This window comes from Pelodiscus sinensis, chromosome 1 (assembly GCF_049634645.1).
Source record: "Pelodiscus sinensis isolate JC-2024 chromosome 1, ASM4963464v1, whole genome shotgun sequence".
NCBI lineage: Eukaryota > Metazoa > Chordata > Testudines > Trionychidae > Pelodiscus > Pelodiscus sinensis.
Window position 1 is genome coordinate 72,922,519 of NC_134711.1, and position 19,118 is coordinate 72,941,636.

Below are 19,118 nucleotides of genomic sequence, written 5' to 3' on the forward strand. Positions count from 1 at the left end.
AGCTCCGCGCCGCTTTGCCTCTTTCCCGCCCGCAGCCGGGTCGCCCGGCTGCTTTCCCTAGCGCCGCGGTGGTGGCAGGCTCCCGGCTTTGCTGCACGCCCCTCAGCTCTGCCCCGCCGCTTTATCGCCAGGCATGCCCAGCGGGCCGCTGCCCGGTGCCTGCCCACAGAGATGGCAGCGGCACCTCCGGGGGCTGCAACACTCAGCGGCAGGTGGAAACTCGCGGATCCCGTTCGAACGAGTCCCCCGCCGCTGATTTATGCTGGGGGTGAGGGGGGGGGAGTTGTGCCAAGCTTGCGCCGGCCTCCCCCCCGCTTCGGCCTCCCCCCGCGCAGCCCCGGGCCCCGCGCCAGCCGCCCCCCCCCCCTTCCCGCGCCTCTCGCTGTGCCAGCGAAGGTGAAAGACAGAGGCGGGAGGGGGAGCAGCCCGGCCGGGGCGGGGCCGGCGCTGGAGGGGGCGGGCCGCGGGGGGCGGGGCACGCAAGCGCGATGGCAGCTCGGGGAGAGCCCCACGCGGGTGCTCCCAGAGCCTCGGCAGCGGCTCTCGCAGTCACTTCGGCAGCGAGGGGGGCTGTGGCCGGAGCCAATGAAGAGTGACTGAGCCGCGGCACCCTGGGCGGCCGCCGGGCGTAGAGCAGCGGCTGCTCCGGCTCCGTCTCCCGGGCGCTGCCCGAGCTGCCATGGGGTAGCAGCGCGAGGAGAGGGGAACAATAAACCCGCGGCTGCCGCCGGTGCGGAGCGCGGCGCCTGCTGCTGCCCGAGGGCGAGGAGGAGGATGCGGGGCGCGCCGAGCTGAGCCCCCCGAGCCGGTGGGGAGCTGAGTAGTGGCCGTGGCCGGAGCCGGGCGCGGGGAGGTGGAAGAAGCCGGGAGCGGGCAAGGCGGGGTGGATGCTGGTTGCCGCTGCCCTGGTGCTGGAGCGGCGGCGGCGGGAGCAGGAGGCGGAGGAGAGATGATCGCAGAGTTGGTGAGCGGCGCCCTGGGGCTCGTCCTGTATCTCAACACCCTGGGGGCGGATTTCTGCTACGATGACAGGTAGGTGGGACGGGGAGGGGAACAGCCGGGCCGGTCCTAGGAGGGAGCGAGCCCCCAGCAGAGCGCGGGGAGTCTGAGAACAACTTGGGCAGCGGCAGCCGGAGGGCTAGAGAACAGCCCCCTTCGCCGGCTCTGCGCTGGAGGAGCCCCTGTACTCCCAGCGCCTTCTGCAGGCGCGGGCACCCCCTTCCCTTCCGCCCCTGCTCCTGTCCCAGCTCTCCGGCTGGGGGCCGGGGCGGCCCGGGAGAGGGACGCGCTGCTCACCTGTTGATGGACGGTTTACTTAGGCAGATCCTTACTCTACGGCATCTTTAGGGTTAAGTGCATCCCTCGCTGCCTAGCTAGCATTGTTTATGCCTGCCGAAGACCAGCCCTGTAATGCCCGAGCTGCCCCGCTGTCAAAACTCGTGTAGCTCAAGTTTGTTTATTCTGAACAGGGAATTAAACAGCAGTAAGAATAGAGACCAGAAAGCGGTACAATCCGGAGAGTGAGGGCAGGCGAGTGCTGGGTTTCCTAACAAAGTGCTACTTTCTCTGCAATTTACCCCCTTCCCACCCGCCCCCTTTCTCCGCTGTTTACAAGCGCTGAAGTTTTGGGGAACTGAGATCTCTGCTCGGTGGGCGCAATGTATGCACGTTGTGTGTGTTCTCCACTTCTGTTTGTGGTGTGCGTGTGTGTACACATATCTCTGCCTATAACAGAACCCCATTAAACGATATGACCGTCTAAGGGGTTTTTCTCTATCTCCGTAATAGATCTCTTTCCCTCCAAAGATCTCTTCTGCTTCTGTGGCACTCTGATTTCTGGAGCATTTGACAGTTTTTGAACACAAACGCTCGCCCTGTATAGTAGCAGAAGAGAGATCGCTACATTAATTTCGCACTGTACTTATTGCAAGTATTGCATGTGCGTAGTATGCAGCTCTCCCCTGAAGATCTGATGAGCAGAGCTTCAAAACGCATGTAATTTTCATTGTGCAGCTTTAGTTTGTGTGTTGTGTTCAACATTCCTTTATGCTAACTAGCAAAGATAAAGTCCCTGGGGCTTGAAGTTGTCTTTTGCATTCGGGTTAGTTTGGGCAGCTAATGAGACCTGAACTGTGTTGTCAAAGAAACTGCATCGATTGCTGGAAAATGTCACGGTTGTGCTGGTGTCTTTACCTATTTCTTTCCTAAACGTACTTGTGTTTAGAAACTGATGAAAAGCTCCATTAGCAATTAGGGAACATTCCAATTTGTGCCTTTTCCGGTGACTTAATCTGATTACAATTAAAACAGATGCATAATTAAAATATATTGGGAAGAACAGCACGCCTGGCTAAACTTATTAACCGTCCTGGGGTGTTTCATGCTCCATTGAAATTGAACCATCCAAAAAGTGAGCATAGATTTACTCTGACAGTTTTTCATCAGTTTCTCTCTGCTTTGGAAAGTGAATTAATCCTCTGGGTTAGGGTGAGCTGGTGCCTGGGATTTGGCAGAGTAACTATGTGGAAGGATGCTGCTTGAATCCTCCTATCTAGTAGTAATTGGCCAACACTGTATATCCAAGTCCTAGACAAACCAAACTTAAGAAGTGAGTGTGTGTATATAACTCAAAAGTTACAAGTATCAGAGGGGTAGCTGTGTTAGTCTGAATCTGCAAAAGTGATGAGTCCCGTGGCACTTTATAGACTAACAGATTTATTGGAATATAAGCTTTTGTGGGCAAAGACCCACTTTGTCAGATGCATAAGTTAGCGATTCATATTTTATATGTACACTGATTGACAACAGTTATTTCTAGCTGGAGTCAAAGGGTATTAACCTTTTGGAGCTTTTATTTAGCTAGGATGTGTGAGGAGAATATGGCCAAGGCAGAGCTATTGCTAGATAATGTGTTCCAAACTTTCAAGGCGCATTAATGGGAAGGGAAAGGATCAGTTATGGCTTTGATTAATCAATTGCCTTGGGAAATAGTCTCTGTACTGGAGTCAATTAATTACTGAATTTGGATTTTTTTTTGCATTCGCTTGTAGAGTACAGCAGTGCACCTGCAATATTTAAGGTCTACCACAGTTTCCAGAATAAATCCCTTTTTCAAGGGTTCCCACTATTATACTGGAACTGAATGCCAAGTTTCAATCATGATCCAGCGCCTTAGCCTTGGAACGGTTTACTTTACAGTTTGTCTGTAACCATTCAACTTTAATCCTTCAAGTCAATTACAAGCATTTGAAGAAATTCTGTGAGGTAGTTAAAATATTCTAGTTTTTAAGTCCTCTAGTTTTGTATAGTGATTCTTGTTTGTTTTAAAATATCTTTAAAAAACATACAGGAAAAAGTCTTTTTATTCTGCAATATAAGATCTGTTTTAGCTCAACCAAAAGTAGGTAATTTTTTGATATACTGACACTATTTTAATCCATCCTGTTACACACTTAAGAACTGTTGCAATTTTGGAATGAAAGTGAATCCAAGTAGCATGTATTGCAAAACTGGGTGAGTTAAGGACATGGTATAAATCTTTGTTTCTATTGGCTAGTGCAAATTAGCTAAGATTGAAATGTCATTTGAAATACTACTTAACATTATTGATGTGGAGGTCAAGGTTTCTTGATCCAACTATAATTGTGCCTTAATGCCATTAGAAGATATTAGTGGTGTTTAATTGCAGGCCATCTCTGAAAGAATGGAAAAGATAATCACATGATATCCTCTTAAAATTAATCTTACACTGTTTAAATTAAATTCTAAAATAGGGGTTGTTTATGTCTTTAGCTTTTAAATAAATTAAACACTTCTAGTAGTTGTAACTAAAACAGCTATTCACTGGGGTACACTGAACTCCAATTAATGACAATTCTATACAGTAGGTCATCTAATTAGCACATTTTCAACTACCCTACTAAAAGGGAAAGGAAAACAAATGTTGCAAAATAATAATAGCTTTTCCTAGCTTACCAATACATTCATAAATAGGATTCATAAAATGTGTGTAAGTTTTTTAACTACTGTATAATCACAGAATGGCACTGCTCTATAGGAGCTTTCTTGAAAGTAACACTAGAAAAAGGTCAGTGGTGGATTTGCAAGACATAGCACCCTGTGGGGGAGATGGGTCATGTTTCTAACTGTAAGTGAATCAAGATTGTGCATTTAAGCTTGGAAACTATAATGTTTGTTTCAGAAGGGCAGCATATTGCACTAATATTTTCTATTTCTTTTTCCGCTACTTTGAAATTACACCAGAATCTCTTTTGAGTGTGAATGTATGTGAGAGAGAGATACAGTGATCAAGCTTACTATATAAAGGTGTCTGTAACTGCTTTCTGTATTTTACTTTTTATGTAGGTTGGTTAATCTTAAGTGGTACAGTAAAGACGTCTTATAGCAAAATCAATTTTCCTATGGCAGAACTTAATATTTTAGAGGTTTCATGGCACCATACCAAAAACTGTGGATGATGGGGATATAACAAACTTACCTTGTGTAAGATTTATTGTTTTATATCAAAGGGCTCAATATTTCTATTGCCCCACCATTCACCTAGCTAGACTGAATTAGTCTTTGGTTAAGAAATAGAATAAAAATATCTGTACATCCCTTCTGTTAATTGTAAATTCCTGTAATTTATGTGATGTGTATTTGAAAGCTAGCCTTTGTGGAATTAATAAGGAGAAGAACCATGTGTTGGTTTTCTTATGGGTTAGATTAGATATTGAAAACTTTGAATGAAGTAGTGGCAACTAAATCAATGTCACTATGGTGGAGGGAGTGGCATCCTATTAAAAAAAAATTCCCCTGTAATCTCAGAAAATCCAAATGACGCAGACATAATTTAGTAAAGCCCGTTTCTTTTCCCTCTCCTCTGATTTAGTTTTCCTAAAATGTCTTGCATGCTGAGATCATGTGGAAATTTCCTTCTTTCTCTTTATTTAGAAAACAAAATCAATATTTTTACCACATTCTCTCCCTTTTTGGCCAGTGGATCATTAGGAAATAGGAAGAAAATTATACGAAAGAACAAAATGAGTGGGGAGTATAATACTTAAATGTTTGTGTGATGCCACATTGAGTTGACATTGCTCGTTAACAAAGGTGTAGCTGAGAAAAATCATCTGGAACTGATAAAGCCACATTTCCATGACTGGGCTGTGTTGAAGATTTCCTTGTTTGTTGCTGTCTGTCAAATTGAGTCTCTTGCCAGCTTAAGGATGCTAATTTCCAGTCCAAACACATGAAATTCTCATTCAAGGTAATTAGAATTGCACTTGTATATATCAGGATGACAGAGAAGAAGTCTACTGCTTTGATTAGACTAACACACTTACTTTTACTTGCCCACCTGTACTTGATTTTTAAATTGCAGGTATTGCTTTGGCTATTGGGTGCCCTGTTTTGAAGGTGTAACTTGTTCTAAATCAGTCTGCAAGTGCGGTGTGCAAGATTTAATGTTTCCTGTACCTGGAATCACACATAACTACAGTGATAATCTCAAAAAAACCTAATCCATTGAAGTGTTTTTTGTTTTTCTATCAAATACTTGAAGAAAGGTTCATTTTAAGGATATTAGTAGTATGACTGTTTGACCGTAAGTGATTTAGTAATTGTAGATCCTTCACAAAGCTGATGTATTTGAAAATACCTATAGATTTTTTTTAAATGGATGGCATTTCGTTATTCACCCTTATTTACAGTAGTTTTAGACAATTATAGACTGCATACTATCCTTAAGTTTACAATCTTGATTTATAAGTCAAGAAATTAAAGTGAATTGGTTAAATGAGAAAATTATACACTTTTTTATGAACTACTTGCTTAGGGGAAACAGCAATTTATTTGCACAATAGAAGGAGGATTTCCTTCTTTATTGCGTGGGATGACTACTCAATCAAATAAAATACAAGAGATCAGATTTTTAGTTTTATGCTGTATTCTGTTTAGTAAGAGCAAATTGAATTGCCATGATTTCAAACACCCCTCTTCCATAGTTCCCTCTTAATGCTTCAACCTATGTAAATCGTGGTACACATTTTAAGATACTGTCTGAAACTGTTGCACAACTTAAAATTAATCTGAATTCATATGCTATTGCACAGTACCTCTGTTAGGCCTGCCACATGAGACTTAATCTAGCAAGTGACCCAAATACATTCACTGGAAGAACAACTATAAGTACGCTGGGGAAAACTGTTCGCCATCTGTCTTAGTTGATCCTTATGTATAGTTGATTATTAATTTACATTTATGATTTTTTAAGTCCTTTGCCTTGTCATCTACACTTAATTTTTCAGTTCTAATGAACTTTCTTAGAAGCACTGAGGATCCTGCTGTCATTGTCAAATGGCTGCAACTTGTCAGATTCCAACACTGGGATTAAGACCCGGCAGGAGCGGGGGGAGGAGAAATGGTAGAGGTTTATCTTCCTAACCCTTTTTTCTCCCTGCTGCTCAGCATGCTGAATGTGCTTATTTAAAATGATCATGATGATAGCAGTTACTTGAAGCTGTGGCCTTTAACACATTGATAGAGGAGAATGTACTACAGAACAGATGCCTGCATAATCTCAGCTAAAGAGACTAAACATTTTAAGGTGGCTTAATTAAAAGCAACCAACCAAGCAAAATACCTGATCATGAGGCCTGATGACTCTATTGGATTGGCATTTCTCACATCACTACGTTTTCCAATGCTAATGCACAGAGTATGACACTGTAATAGTGTACTTTGTTTTCAAACATAATGCTTTGAACAAGCCAGCTTTTGTTATTTGATCAATCTGAATATTCTTCATCCACAAGAATGATATTCAAGACTCTTTAGTAGGTATAGACTAAGAAAGTTGATTGTTGTTTGTCATTGTAGTCCATCACAAACAAACTTACAGGTTCTCAGAGAATGTACTGCAGTCATGAGTAAAGCATGAACCATGTCCCCCTCCAATATCTAGTCCATGATTGATAACTGCTTGTTTCCAGATTTGATAAGACTCTTTGTATTAGAGCCATTGGCTAATCTGAAGCTCCTGGCATTGGCACATTAGCCCATTCTGACAATGGCCATTAGTCTGACTCAGTGTGACCATACTTCTGTTCTTACCTCTCATCTTCAGGAAGCTCATCCTGCACATGATAGAATTCCAAATTCAGTCTTCTCCTGCATTCTCCACATGAGTTCAATGTGTTTTATATAACATCAACATTATAGTAGCTTTCCAGAATGGAACCTATTCATAATAAATCCCCTTTCTTTCTTGAACTTTTGATATATGTGCCCCTTCTCTGTCTCCAGCTTTCTCTTATGTTCTTCTTCCAGCCTTTGGGGGGTCTTTGAGGTTGCTGGTTGTTACAGATTCATGGAATTATGCCCCTAGTTTACATGTGCTTGCTGCTGATGCTCAAGTTTAATCCTCTTGGCGACCTGTGGTGGAGATTATTACAAACATACAGTCAAACATCAGGTAGCAAGTGAAATAATTTAGATCACAGAGGAAGCTCTTTCAATTGTTTAACTGGTGCATCTTTTTCTTAAAGCATGCTGATACTCATTAAAACTCAGATCTCTTCTTTGGCAGCATAGTCAGTGAGCTTTTTTGTTAGCTTTGCATTTCCCCATTATATGTATTTTACCAACGTCTGAATTTTTATCCTTTAAAAAGGAGAAAAGTACCCATTTATTTCTATATATTTTGGATTTTCCCAGTATGGTTAACTGAAAGATAAAGATACTATCTGGAGTCTCAAATTAGTTGCCCTACATCTTTGGTCATGGACATCCTGGCCTTTAGCAAGCTGAAGTGGTTTTGGAATGCTTCTTGATTGTTCACCTCTGTTGATGGCCTTTGAAGTTTGATGACCTTTTGAACTGCTTGTGCTCTTGACTTGTCATGACTGGTTATGTGTATTCTGCTTATCAGCCTTCAAAGATCTGAGCACATTTTGAGGGTCAGTTGTTCATGCCAGCAAGATATCATGCAGTACTGCAAGGTTTCAGTCTGCCTCCATCAACTTCACAAACTTGCACAGATCCAAACTGACATCATCTTCCTTTTCAAATGCAAACAGATGAACATCATACTTAATGGCCTAAGGGTGAAAAACCCACTACAATCTACATATTCCATGGATTACAGCCAGAGATTATGCCACACCTTTGCAAAAAAACCTAAGGAACCACTTTATCAGCATTCTCTACAACAAACAGAAGAAAATCAATAAAGTACTACCAGACCATTTGTTGTTTTTTTTCCAGCACTTAAGATTCTTAACTCTTGCTTGTTTGGTCCTCTGTGGTTAAGGAAAAGAGTTGATGTTTTTTATAAATGAATGGATAACGTGGTATCTATACAGGTTGCAGTTGCAGCATGTTTAACTAAAAATGGTAGAGCTGACAAATGGTATCACTGTGCCTTCTATTGGTGCCTCAGCACACTTGATGCAGTAATTGCAATACTGCTATTCCTATCTGATCTGATGTATGTGTAGCTTATTAGAGGGGAAAAAATGACTAAGGATGGCAGAGTATAGGAATAGCCAGACATAAATCTGAGCTTCATGGGAAGGATCTCTATATTCCTGCATTTTGTTTTATACACTGAGCAAATCTATACTGCTCTGTCTTGAGGAAAACAGTCTCAAAGGCTATACTTAAAATACCTCAAGATTGTTGGGTACTCCTTTTCCTTAACTGTGACTGCAACTTACTACTTCAGGGTCTCCTGTTACTTTCTTGTTTAGAGAGAAGGAAAATTAGAGAGGAAATGCTGAATTCCAGTCCTGACTGATATCTTCCTGTGACCATGCACAAATTAAGCTAACCATGTTAGTTTTCCCTATCTGCAACATAGGGCTAATTGGCAGGAAGATTAGAGTAATGATCATAAATCACCATGGAAATGTTGAGTATTTTTTCTTAGTGCTCACTCACCTTCATGATCAATGTCTTAGACTGTATTCTTGCCATTTTTTACTGTTCTTTCTAGCATCTAAGCTATTTTGATTGAGCTCCATATTTCCAGTTTATTAGCTTTTCAGTGGCCTTAGCACAAATGGTTCATATTGATGCTTGAAGACTGTAACAAAAATCAGTGTAATCTCCAAAAGCTTTTTTTTGTGTGTGTGTGTGTGTGTGTGTGTGTGTGTGTGTGTGTGTGTGTGTGTGTGTGTGTGTAGTAGGAGTACAATAAAATATAGGATTTTTCCCTGTTACCTCTTTTAAACTTGTTCTCCATATTACCTCAAATATGAGACCTTGGCTACGTCTACATTGGCCCCCTATTACGGAATAGGGATGCAAATGTAGCACTTGGGAAGAGGCAAATGCGCGGGGGATTTAAATTTCCCCCTCGGCATTTGCATTTTCATGACCGCCGCTTTTTTCCGGCTTGGAGATAAGCCGGAGAAAAGCGTCCAGACTGGCGCGATCCTCCGGAATAAAGCCCTATTCCAGAGGATCTCTTATACCGTCCCCAGCAGACCACAGGCACCCAGACTGAAGCGGCAGCAGCGGCGGTTCCCCGCGCCTCTGAGGCTTTGCTCTGGCAAAGCCTCAGAGGCGTGGGACCCCCCCGCGGCTGCGGCTTCAGTCTGGGAGCCTGTGGTCTGCTGGGGACTGTCCCCAGCAGACCACAGGCACCGGGACTGAAGCCGCAGCCGTGGCGGGGTCCCTCGCCTCTGAGGCTTTGCCAGAGCAAAGCCTCAGAGGCGCGGCACCCCGCTGCGACTCTGCTCCCCGTGTCCCTGGTCTGCTGGGGGGGGGGGGGGCGCAGCTAGTGTGCTCTCCCCCCCCTCCCCCCAGCAGACCAGGCTTTTGTTTTGGACTCTGGGGCAGAGCAGCTGGGGTGCTGCCGATTGGTCCTGCAGCGCCCGCTCTGGGCACTACTGGACCAACCCGGCAGCACCCCATCTGCTCTGCCCCAGGTCCTGATTCAGCCGCTGCTGGTCAGTTTCAGCAGCAGCTGAATCAGGACGCCTGGGGCAGAGCAGATGGGGTGCTGCTGGGTTGGTCCAGTAGCACCGAGGAGCGGCGCTACTGGAGCAACCCAGCAGCACCCCAGCTGCTCTGCCCCAGGCGTCCCCAAGTCAGCTTCTGCTGAAACTGACCAGCGCTGACTACAGGAAGCCCCAGGCAGAGTTGCTCTGCCCCGGGCTTCCTGGAATCAGCTGCTGATCAGTTTCAGCAGCAGCTGACTTGGGGACGCCTGGGGTTCTTAAGTTGATTCTGTATGTAAGTCAGAACTGGCGGTCAGTTTCAGCAGTGTCTGAATCTGGACGACAGTTCCGACTTACATACAGATTCAACTTAAGAACAAACCTACAGTCCCTATCTTGTACGTAACCCGGGGACTGCCTGTACTCAACAATTCTTAAAAGAAAAGAGAGCTAATCCAGAGTGGCTGAGTCAATGGATAGAGCATTTGGATGGGGCTTGACAACCAGCTACTGCATCTGTCTCTTCCACCAACTCACTTTGAGACTTTGGACTAATAACCTGATTTCTGTTTCTCCCCCTGTCCTATGTCTTGACTCTTTTTTTTTTTTTTTTTTTTTTTTTTTTTTGTCTAGTCTTTGGGGCAGAAGTTGTCTTAGGCTATGTCTGCATGAAAATGCTACCACTGTAGCACCTCCGTGTACACATGTACTACAGCAGTGAGGGGGGAGAGGCGCGGAGTTCTCCTGTCACTGTAGTAAATCCACCTTTCAGGGAACTGGAATTCTTCCATTAACCTAATACTGTCAATATAAGGAATGATGGCTAATTAACCTATGCCACTGAGGGCTCAGCTAGACTATCGAAAGAGGATATGCAAATTCTGCGCTATTTGCATATCTTCTTCCAAGTTCACTTTCGAAAGCAGAGCTTTCGAAAGTGAAAGTAGTCTGGACGTGTCTTTTGGCAACCCCCGCTTTTCCGAAAAGCCACGTAAACCTCATTTGTTGAGGAAAAGCGGCTTTTCGAAAAAGAGGGTTTGCTGAAAAATACACATCCAGACTACTTTCACTTTCGAAAGCTCTGCTTTAGCAAGTGAGATCAGAAGATATGCAGATTCCCACGGAATTAGCATATCCTCTTTTGACACTAGAGCGTAGTCTAGATGAGCCCTCAGGGTGCGGATTTTGATTCTTCTGAGAGATGTAGTTGGATTGAGCTAATTTTCTAGTGTAGACCAGCCCTTTAATATGTGTATATACAGTGGAGAGATTGGAGTGATCAAGGGCCTGGAAATTCTAGTGTAATACAAATAATCTCTTTGAGTCTTGAGAAGGGGGGGGGCTACTGATAGTTCACTTTTTATTTTTTCTTGTTCTGTAGCTAATTTACACAGACTACTATGACCTCTGTTAGTCCAAATCAGTATCTCTCTTGGATATTCACCACCTTGTAGATTCCTTTATGTGCAAGCCTATTGCTGTTGGCTGGGTACTGTCTTTAACTCATTGCCTCATTATTTTAGGTTGAGTTGAACCAGTAGGTTTGCAGACACTCACTGTGGAATCTGGCATTGCATGGTTGCTTGAAGATAGGGTAAAATAGTTGGAGCATCATATGCCACAGATAGGGTGAAAAAAGCAATAAAAATGTGTGAAGGCAGCAAGCTGCTTTCTGCTTTTTAAAAATTAAGGGGCCAGTTTCAGGGCTCTTGCTAAAAGGAAGACAATAACGCACTAATGAAGTAGATATCCATGGCCAGAAATAATCAATTGGCTGAGGTATTGTGTATTTATAAAAGGCAACTATGTGGGAAGTCCTTCACCTTTTGGGGACTGGCAGCTCCTTTTTCTATGTTCCTTAAGTATTTCAGTCTCACTCTTCATACAAGATCCTTTCTAAGTAGGCCCTTCTGATTGCAGCATTTTTCCAGCATTCCCGGACAAGACCAGTAAATGTACAATAATTTCCCTATGTTGTTCTGTGGGGTGGGGGTGGGGGGGGGGGGGCAGATATGAGTGCTTGGGTGTGGCTGGGGGATGAGAGGTTCAGGGTGTAGAGAGGGGTGCAGGGGTGAGGCAGAGGATTGAGTTGCAGGTGGTGAGGCTGTTGCTGGGGGTCCAAGCTCTGGGGAGAGGCCAGAAATGTAGAATTTGGGATATAGGAAGGCTGTCTTGGGGCTGGCACCAGAGGAGGACTCCGCCCACCAGCAGCAGTGAACTCCTGAGGAGAGTATCCCCTCCCCATCGACCGGGCCTGCAGATGGGGGTGAGTAAATGGGGCAATTTAAACTCTGCCACAGTAGCTCTGCCTGCTTTGGGGAAAAGCGATTCTTGACTCAAAGATGCTTTTGATATGCTGCATGCAGATTCCAGAGTGGCTGTGGAGTAGCAAATATCATTTCCCCGAAACCTGCATGTGCGGGATATCCAAAGCATATTTGAGTCAAACAATGCTTTTTCACCAGGGCAGGCAGAGCTACCGTGGTAGTGATGGGTGTGTGCCAGGCTCTGTGTATGTGCACGCCAGGGTCTTGTAGCTAGACAGAACCCCCCCCCCCCTTGTAACATCCATTTTTGGACATTCAACTTTTAAAGTTAAATTTGCTCTCTAAAAAAACCAAGTTATTGTTTTAAGAATCCAAACTCTGAAACTTCACTGTGTCTATGTTCAAGGATGAGTTGATAATACTTTTAGCTTGCTCTCAGATCCAAGGTTGTAAGTGGGTACAGACTGCCTGTCTGTTCTGAAGAAGTGTGAAACCAACTGTCCCTCATAAGTAAGCCTGTAACATTGTACATATGATTCTTTTCAAGAAAATAAAAGCTTTTTGCTTGCTGGAACAGTAACTGACCAACACCTTGTGCTAAAGAAAAGCATTATAGCTTTACACATTAAGCCTGATCTGTGGTACAAGAGAGAAACTGAGGCATGCCACTGTTGAGGAAGGCTAACAACTCAGAGGTAATTCGAGGGAGTGGAAGGTGTAATAAGCTCTTCCTATATAACGGGGCGTCTGTTGGCCTGCTGGCCACCCTCTGCGACGGGACCCCGGTCCTAGCAGTAAAGACACGGACGTTAAACCTTTTCTCGGAAGCATACACACACACACTGCCCTGACCGTCGGCTGACAGGTCTTCTAAATGCATCAAGAAAGACTGCATCCCCAGATCAGATTGGGTTGGTGTGGTGCAGCTCCCCTTGGGTTTCTCCAGGTAGATATGGAGGAGTGCTCAGAGCTTCTCTAGTGGGGGGCAGGGAGTGGCAGTCAGCCACTGCTCAGGATGCAGAGACACTCCAGGTGAAGTGGGTAGGGTCAGGGTAGAGGTCCTCCCTCATACCATCCTTCGATGCTCTGAATATTGTGGAACATGGGCACATGTAACTTGCTGCCTATGACCATTTCGAAAAATTTCACACTGCATATAATATTAAACTACTAAATGGACTCCATACTTCTACTGTACATCTCAGAAATTAAACTTTGTAGATATTGATGAGAACGGTGAGGATTCTTATACTGCAATTCATTATGGGTAAAATAAATAAATTCTATTTTGTAGTGCTTTATGTACTACATTAACTGGCAAATTTATAATAGCATAAGAGTTAGCATGTCTCTAATGTCAAGGTCGATCTTCCAGTTTGGAAATCTAAGTAGGGTTGCCAGATGGTTTCAACAAAAATATTGCACACACTTGACATTACATAACAACCTACATTACATCTTATTTAGAAAATACCGGACATTTATATTTTCCCATTTATATTTTGTCAATTTGTTTCCTGAACAGAAAGCTCAAATACTGGACTATCCGGTTCAAAACCGGACACCTGAGAAGAGCCCAACACTTTTCAGGATTAGAGTCTTAATGTGTAAAGTGGCTTAAAAGTATGAAAGTAAAAATGTAATACATACAGGTAAATGGATAGGAACTGAAAGATATAAAACTTCTTGTTTATATTGATACGTTACTAAACGTCTAATCCTGAAAAGTGTTGGGCTCTTCTCAGGTGTCCGGTTTTGAACCGGACAGTCCAGTATTTGAGCTTTCTGTTCAGGAAACAAATTGACAAAATATAAATGGGAAAATATAAATGTCCGGCTTTGCAAAGCCGCGGAGGGGCTCCGGCGGCGGGGCAGCCCAGGCGCGCCGGGGCTGTCCCGCTTCCGGGGCATCCTTAGAGGCTTTGCTCCCGGTGTCCCTGGTCTGCTGGAGATGGTCCCCAGCAGACCAGAGGCACCGGGAGCAAAGCCGAAGCGGCGGCGGGGAAAGCCTCAGAGGCGCGGGACCCCGCCACTGCTGCGGCTTTGCTCCCGGTGCCTCTGGTCTGCTGGGGACCGTCTCCAGCCGACCAGGGACACCGGGAGCAAAGGAGGCAGAGGAGCGCTGGGGTATAAGACGAAACCCTATCTTTTAACTAAAAAATTAGGGGGTCGTCTTATACGCCCAGTCGCCTTATACGCCGGAAAATACGGTACTATTTCAAAATAGATTCGAAATAAGATACGCAATTTGCACTATGCAAATTGTGTATCTTATTTCAGTTTCGGGTGCTGTGTAGACGCACCCTAAATATGTGTGGGAGTGAAGGTCAAGCATTCCTATTAAAGAAGAGTTCTAAGAGCATGCTACTAATCCTAAAGATGGTATGCAGAGTAAATTTTGAGGAAATGGTGGTATGTGGAATAAGGTATTAGTTGGCTTCAGTAAAAATGACAGACTAGGACTTAATATTTTGAGCACATTGTATTGTGTGCTTAAAAAGAAAAAAGATGCTTGGAGGGAGGACCACATTCATCTGTTTCCCCTACATTTACCATTGACTTTACATGCCATCTTCTGACTCTTTAAATGTCTAACAGTTGCAGAAATATTCTCATAAGGCAATAAATATTGCCAGACAAGAGGCAATAGAATATCAAATTGTTTTTAGCACAAAAAACCACTGAAATCTCGCTAGCTATGCAGAGTCTTTTTATTGGGGGGTAGCTGACATATGTTCATCAGAACAGAGACCATGTCAAATACTCTGTTCACTGCCTAGCACAAAGGAACCCTGGTTCTGTATGGGCTGCTTTCAGTAGTATAAATCTTTGACTATAGTAACAGTAATAGATGCTTGTCTGTCTCTTTAGAACTGCTTCTATTGCACCATTACAGCGATGGGGGAGTAGGAGCAGGGACAGTGAAAAGGCCATATGATAAAGAGAGGAAGCTTCCAAAAGAGTGATTTAGGTTAATGTGAAATTAAACTAACTATATTTATATGCCCTTAGAAATCTGTGAGCCGTACAGTGTCTGTTTAAACTTAATAGTAATCTGTATTACACTAGCCTTGATTTACTTAGTTGTTGCTCTAAATTTTAGGCAATGTGTCAGAATCCAGCTCTCCAGATGACAAAGCACGTTCAAAGCGTTTACATACAATGTGTTGTGGCTCTCCCCGATTAAAGTGGCTGTTTGGTCTAATGACATCATTTTGAAGTCTTAAAATAGTTTTGAAACAGTGCAGAAATAACCCAGCCCATGAATCTTATACTCAGCCAACAAAAAGAGCTATGTTAGCCTCTGATAGGGATGATACAGAAGCTATCGGGCAGAGAGCACTGCGGTGCCTAGAAGTTGCTAATTTTTCTCCTCACTTTTTCCCTCAATTCTTGTAGTGTCTAAGCCTACCTAATGGTGGACACTGCTTTGTCTTAATCCTGTTCCTGAAAATCTGGTAATCTAACTTAATTAAAAGTTCAAACTCTTATTGCCATTGATAAGGCATCACTGACAATGATAACTATTCTACCACAGCTACTTTGCTTTTGATTTTTCTGGCACAAAGGATCTGCATTCCATATCTATTAAATGTGGGAAATCAAATACTCTCACTTGTGTTAGGCATTCTTTGAAGGACATAAATGAGTCAGTTGGTGCAGAGGCAGCATTTCAACTATTGATCAATAAGTGACTAATCCTTCCTTTAATTCAGTTTAATTTAGAATTAGTTGGACCTTGCTCCTGTTGTAACTAAAGAAAAACATACTTGAAATGAACTGTACTGTACAGCTGACGAAGTGGCCAAATGGCTAAGCAGAGAGACTGTGTTCTCAAATAGCTATGGAATATTTTAATTTTAAATGATTGGATTATAAATCTGAATTGGGAAGGATGATGGCCTACTTCATTAACTTCCAGGAAGGATTTATTAATCTTCACTAGTGGCCATCTTGTCAGATACTGATGTCATCCAGATCAAGATTTTAAGGAAACCATTCTGTAGTTGCTGGGTATGAGTCAGGGAAGAGATAAACAGGAGTTTAGCTCTTGGCAATGTAAGCAGCTGGGCATGTATCCACGTTCTCACATGGTAGTACTCCCACTGGATGCAATTCTGGTCCCACTGAAGTCAATGACAGTATACGTGCTGACTTGAGTAAGGGCAGGATCACACCAACTGCAACAACAAAGGGATTGTTTCAGTGAATAAAGTTTTGCACATTGTTTACTGTTTGCAAGACTGAGGCCCTTCAAAGAAACAAGCATAAAACTTGTGAAGTCTGATCTAAGTTTCTGTTGCATGACTGAGAGCCAATGTGGGGAAGGTGATGAACCCTTTGGCCATAAGCAAACATAACACAGTATGTTAAATAGGCACAACTCCTAATATACTTGTTTCATCCTAAATAATGAAGTAGTGAAAATGTTTGTGGCCCATGCTTGAGGTTTTTTTATTATTATTGACACAAAAGCACACAAGAAATTAGTATTAATATTGTTACTTTTCATTGTTTGGAAGAAGTTGGTAATGTGAATTGTCTTTTAAAAAATTAAATAGAAGCTGCAAGTTAAAAAATAGTGTCTACTGCTGAGTCCTTAGAAGTCTTTTTAATATTAGGGTGTTTTTTTAGCATGATGATTATAGCAGTTGAGGTGTAATCAATTAACTAGTTTCCTACTGCACTTTAAAGTAAAAACCCTTGGGTATATCCTTAACTTGTATAAATTGTCACTGGCACGTAAAACTTGGTAAAAATGAATTCATGTACAGAACTGTTTGTTTTAATAGATCAATCTGTCATATATATATATATATATATGAATGGAACATGTACAGCTAACTTTGCAGAGTCCAGTTTCGTGATTCTTGGCTAGAAATATTATTTGAACTACTGCCCCTTTAATCCCATGGGATTTAGATAAACACAATTCCCCATGTTTTTAAGGAATCTTATGAAATGTAAATGAATACTATAACCAATAAGTTAACAAAACTCCTTCTGCAAGCTGACAGTCCTTTGTGGCTATGCAAACTGCTACACAATACTGCATGTGCAAATAATGTTACCAATTGATATTTCTGAAAAACTCAGTAAAAATGGAGGAAAGTATAAAAGACCTGTAGTTATAATCTGTTGTCTTGTAAAATGAACGTTCATAAAGAGACAAATGTGGAGGGGCTTGTCCTGAGGAAAACAGTCTCAAAGGCTGGTACTTTCCCCAGTTTGCCAGATTACAAGAATATTCTTTGCTTCATCCTGCCTCTCCAGTGGCTTCATAATACCAGTTAAACTGTGTGCCAGTTAATCCCTGGTTTGAGAGACTGCCATATTGTTGTGGAGGAGAAGAATGGACAGGGATAAACCAAAGTTGCAGAACCTGGGTAATTAATTGACAATATGAGCTCCATACTTCTACACTGCTCAGCATATCCTGTTTTTCTTTCCTGGTCCCTCTTATCTTATGCAACGTGTGTGTGTGTGTGTGTGTCACTTTCATTTCACATAGAATCCTCAGGATAAATCCATCTGATAGATCTATTTACTTCAGTTGGTTTGCATGTACTATACATTGCTACTTAATCTTAGGGTCTCTTTATTGGTGGATTTGTACAGTGGGTGCAAAGTCCTTTGAATAATAATGGCACAAGTTCAGTTTACCAACAGAACATATATTTATTACTGAAAGAAGGCAAAAAAAGTAGATTTTCTTACAGATGGGGGTGTTGGTGGTTCAAATAGCTTATGTCTTCCCAAAATAGGAAGCAGACTTTTCTGCTTTATCTCAGGGTTACTTTGTAAGATGGGGATCTTTCTGGTCTGTCACACCCTCTGGGGGCGATCTGTGGTTGTGCCACACTCACAGCCCTAGACAGCACAGTACCTTAGTTACAATATATACCTGCTTGTCTAGAGCTGAAGAAGGAAATGATATACAAATTCAATGAAACAATAACTGCAGATGCATTTACTTCAGGATTTGAGCTTTTACTCTAGGTTGTTGCAATGCAGTGTTTCTAACCACATCTAGAGGTCAAGGTAGCACTCTGATGGAACAATTCAAGTAATGTTTTATATAATGGCAGAGTATTTCAGGGACAGTAATAATAAAATAGTTTATATAAAGATGAAAACCTACTTTGACCATGCAGGGAAGGCTACTGGCTTTTTTTAGTAGCATCTTTTCATAGCACACTTTAGTCATAGCTGGAATGCTGCTGTCGTACCAGCTAATATAGATATTATAGAGGGGAGTCCAATCCAACTTTTTAAAAAGTCCTGGTATTAGGCCCTATCGCAAGTCAATTAAAAAAATATTTTTTTGCATTGGATTTTTAAGTATAGACTATATTCCTTCAAATTTATGATCTTTTGTTATAGTAGGGATGCCAACAAGTAGTCAACTAGATGATTAACTGATAAGCCTAGGCTTATCGGCTAATCTGGTCAACTACTTGCATTCCCTCCCCGATGGTTTTTAAACGGGGCCCCCCTTCCAGACTGGCTCTTGCCGAACACCCTGTACTGCTGCCTCTGATAGAGCACTTTTTGATTTTTTTTAATAATCTGGTACTGTGGAGATTGGCAAAGTAAAGAAATCTAGAACTGGGTGTTGCCTTGGGAGAAAACAATTGTATGTGATGTTTTCCTTCAAAATACTGAAACTGCTTATTAGAAATGTATGATCAAGTGTCTTAACATTGGGAAAAATTGGTATCTAAACTCTAAAATTAGGAGAAGCTAAAATGTAATTAATATATGCGACTCTGGCTAGTCCAGGATACTATAATTACAGCAATGTATAAAAGAGCAGTAAGTAACAAAGCATTAAAGTGTATCTGAATCTCCGCCTTTCAATTTTCTCTTCATAATGCAGAAAGAGAAGAATCTTTTAAAAAAATAT

At 42.6% G+C, this 19,118-nt stretch overlaps 1 protein-coding gene across 2 annotated transcripts in view; it reads left to right on the forward strand.

The window, feature by feature from the left end:
- The first annotated feature begins 476 nt into the window (after positions 1-476).
- TMTC2 (transmembrane O-mannosyltransferase targeting cadherins 2) overlaps positions 477-19,118 on the forward strand; it is a 402,268-nt gene continuing 383,626 nt past the window's right edge. Inside the window, exon 1 of one of the 2 annotated variants that reach the window (XM_075932550.1) lies at positions 477-1,032. Coding sequence is in view for 1 of the 2 variants with exons in the window: in XM_075932545.1 (XP_075788660.1) it covers positions 950-1,032 (83 nt within the window). In the remaining variant the exon portion in view is untranslated. The remainder of the gene's footprint in view (positions 1,033-19,118) is intronic. The other variant, XM_075932545.1, reaches the window with a different exon arrangement.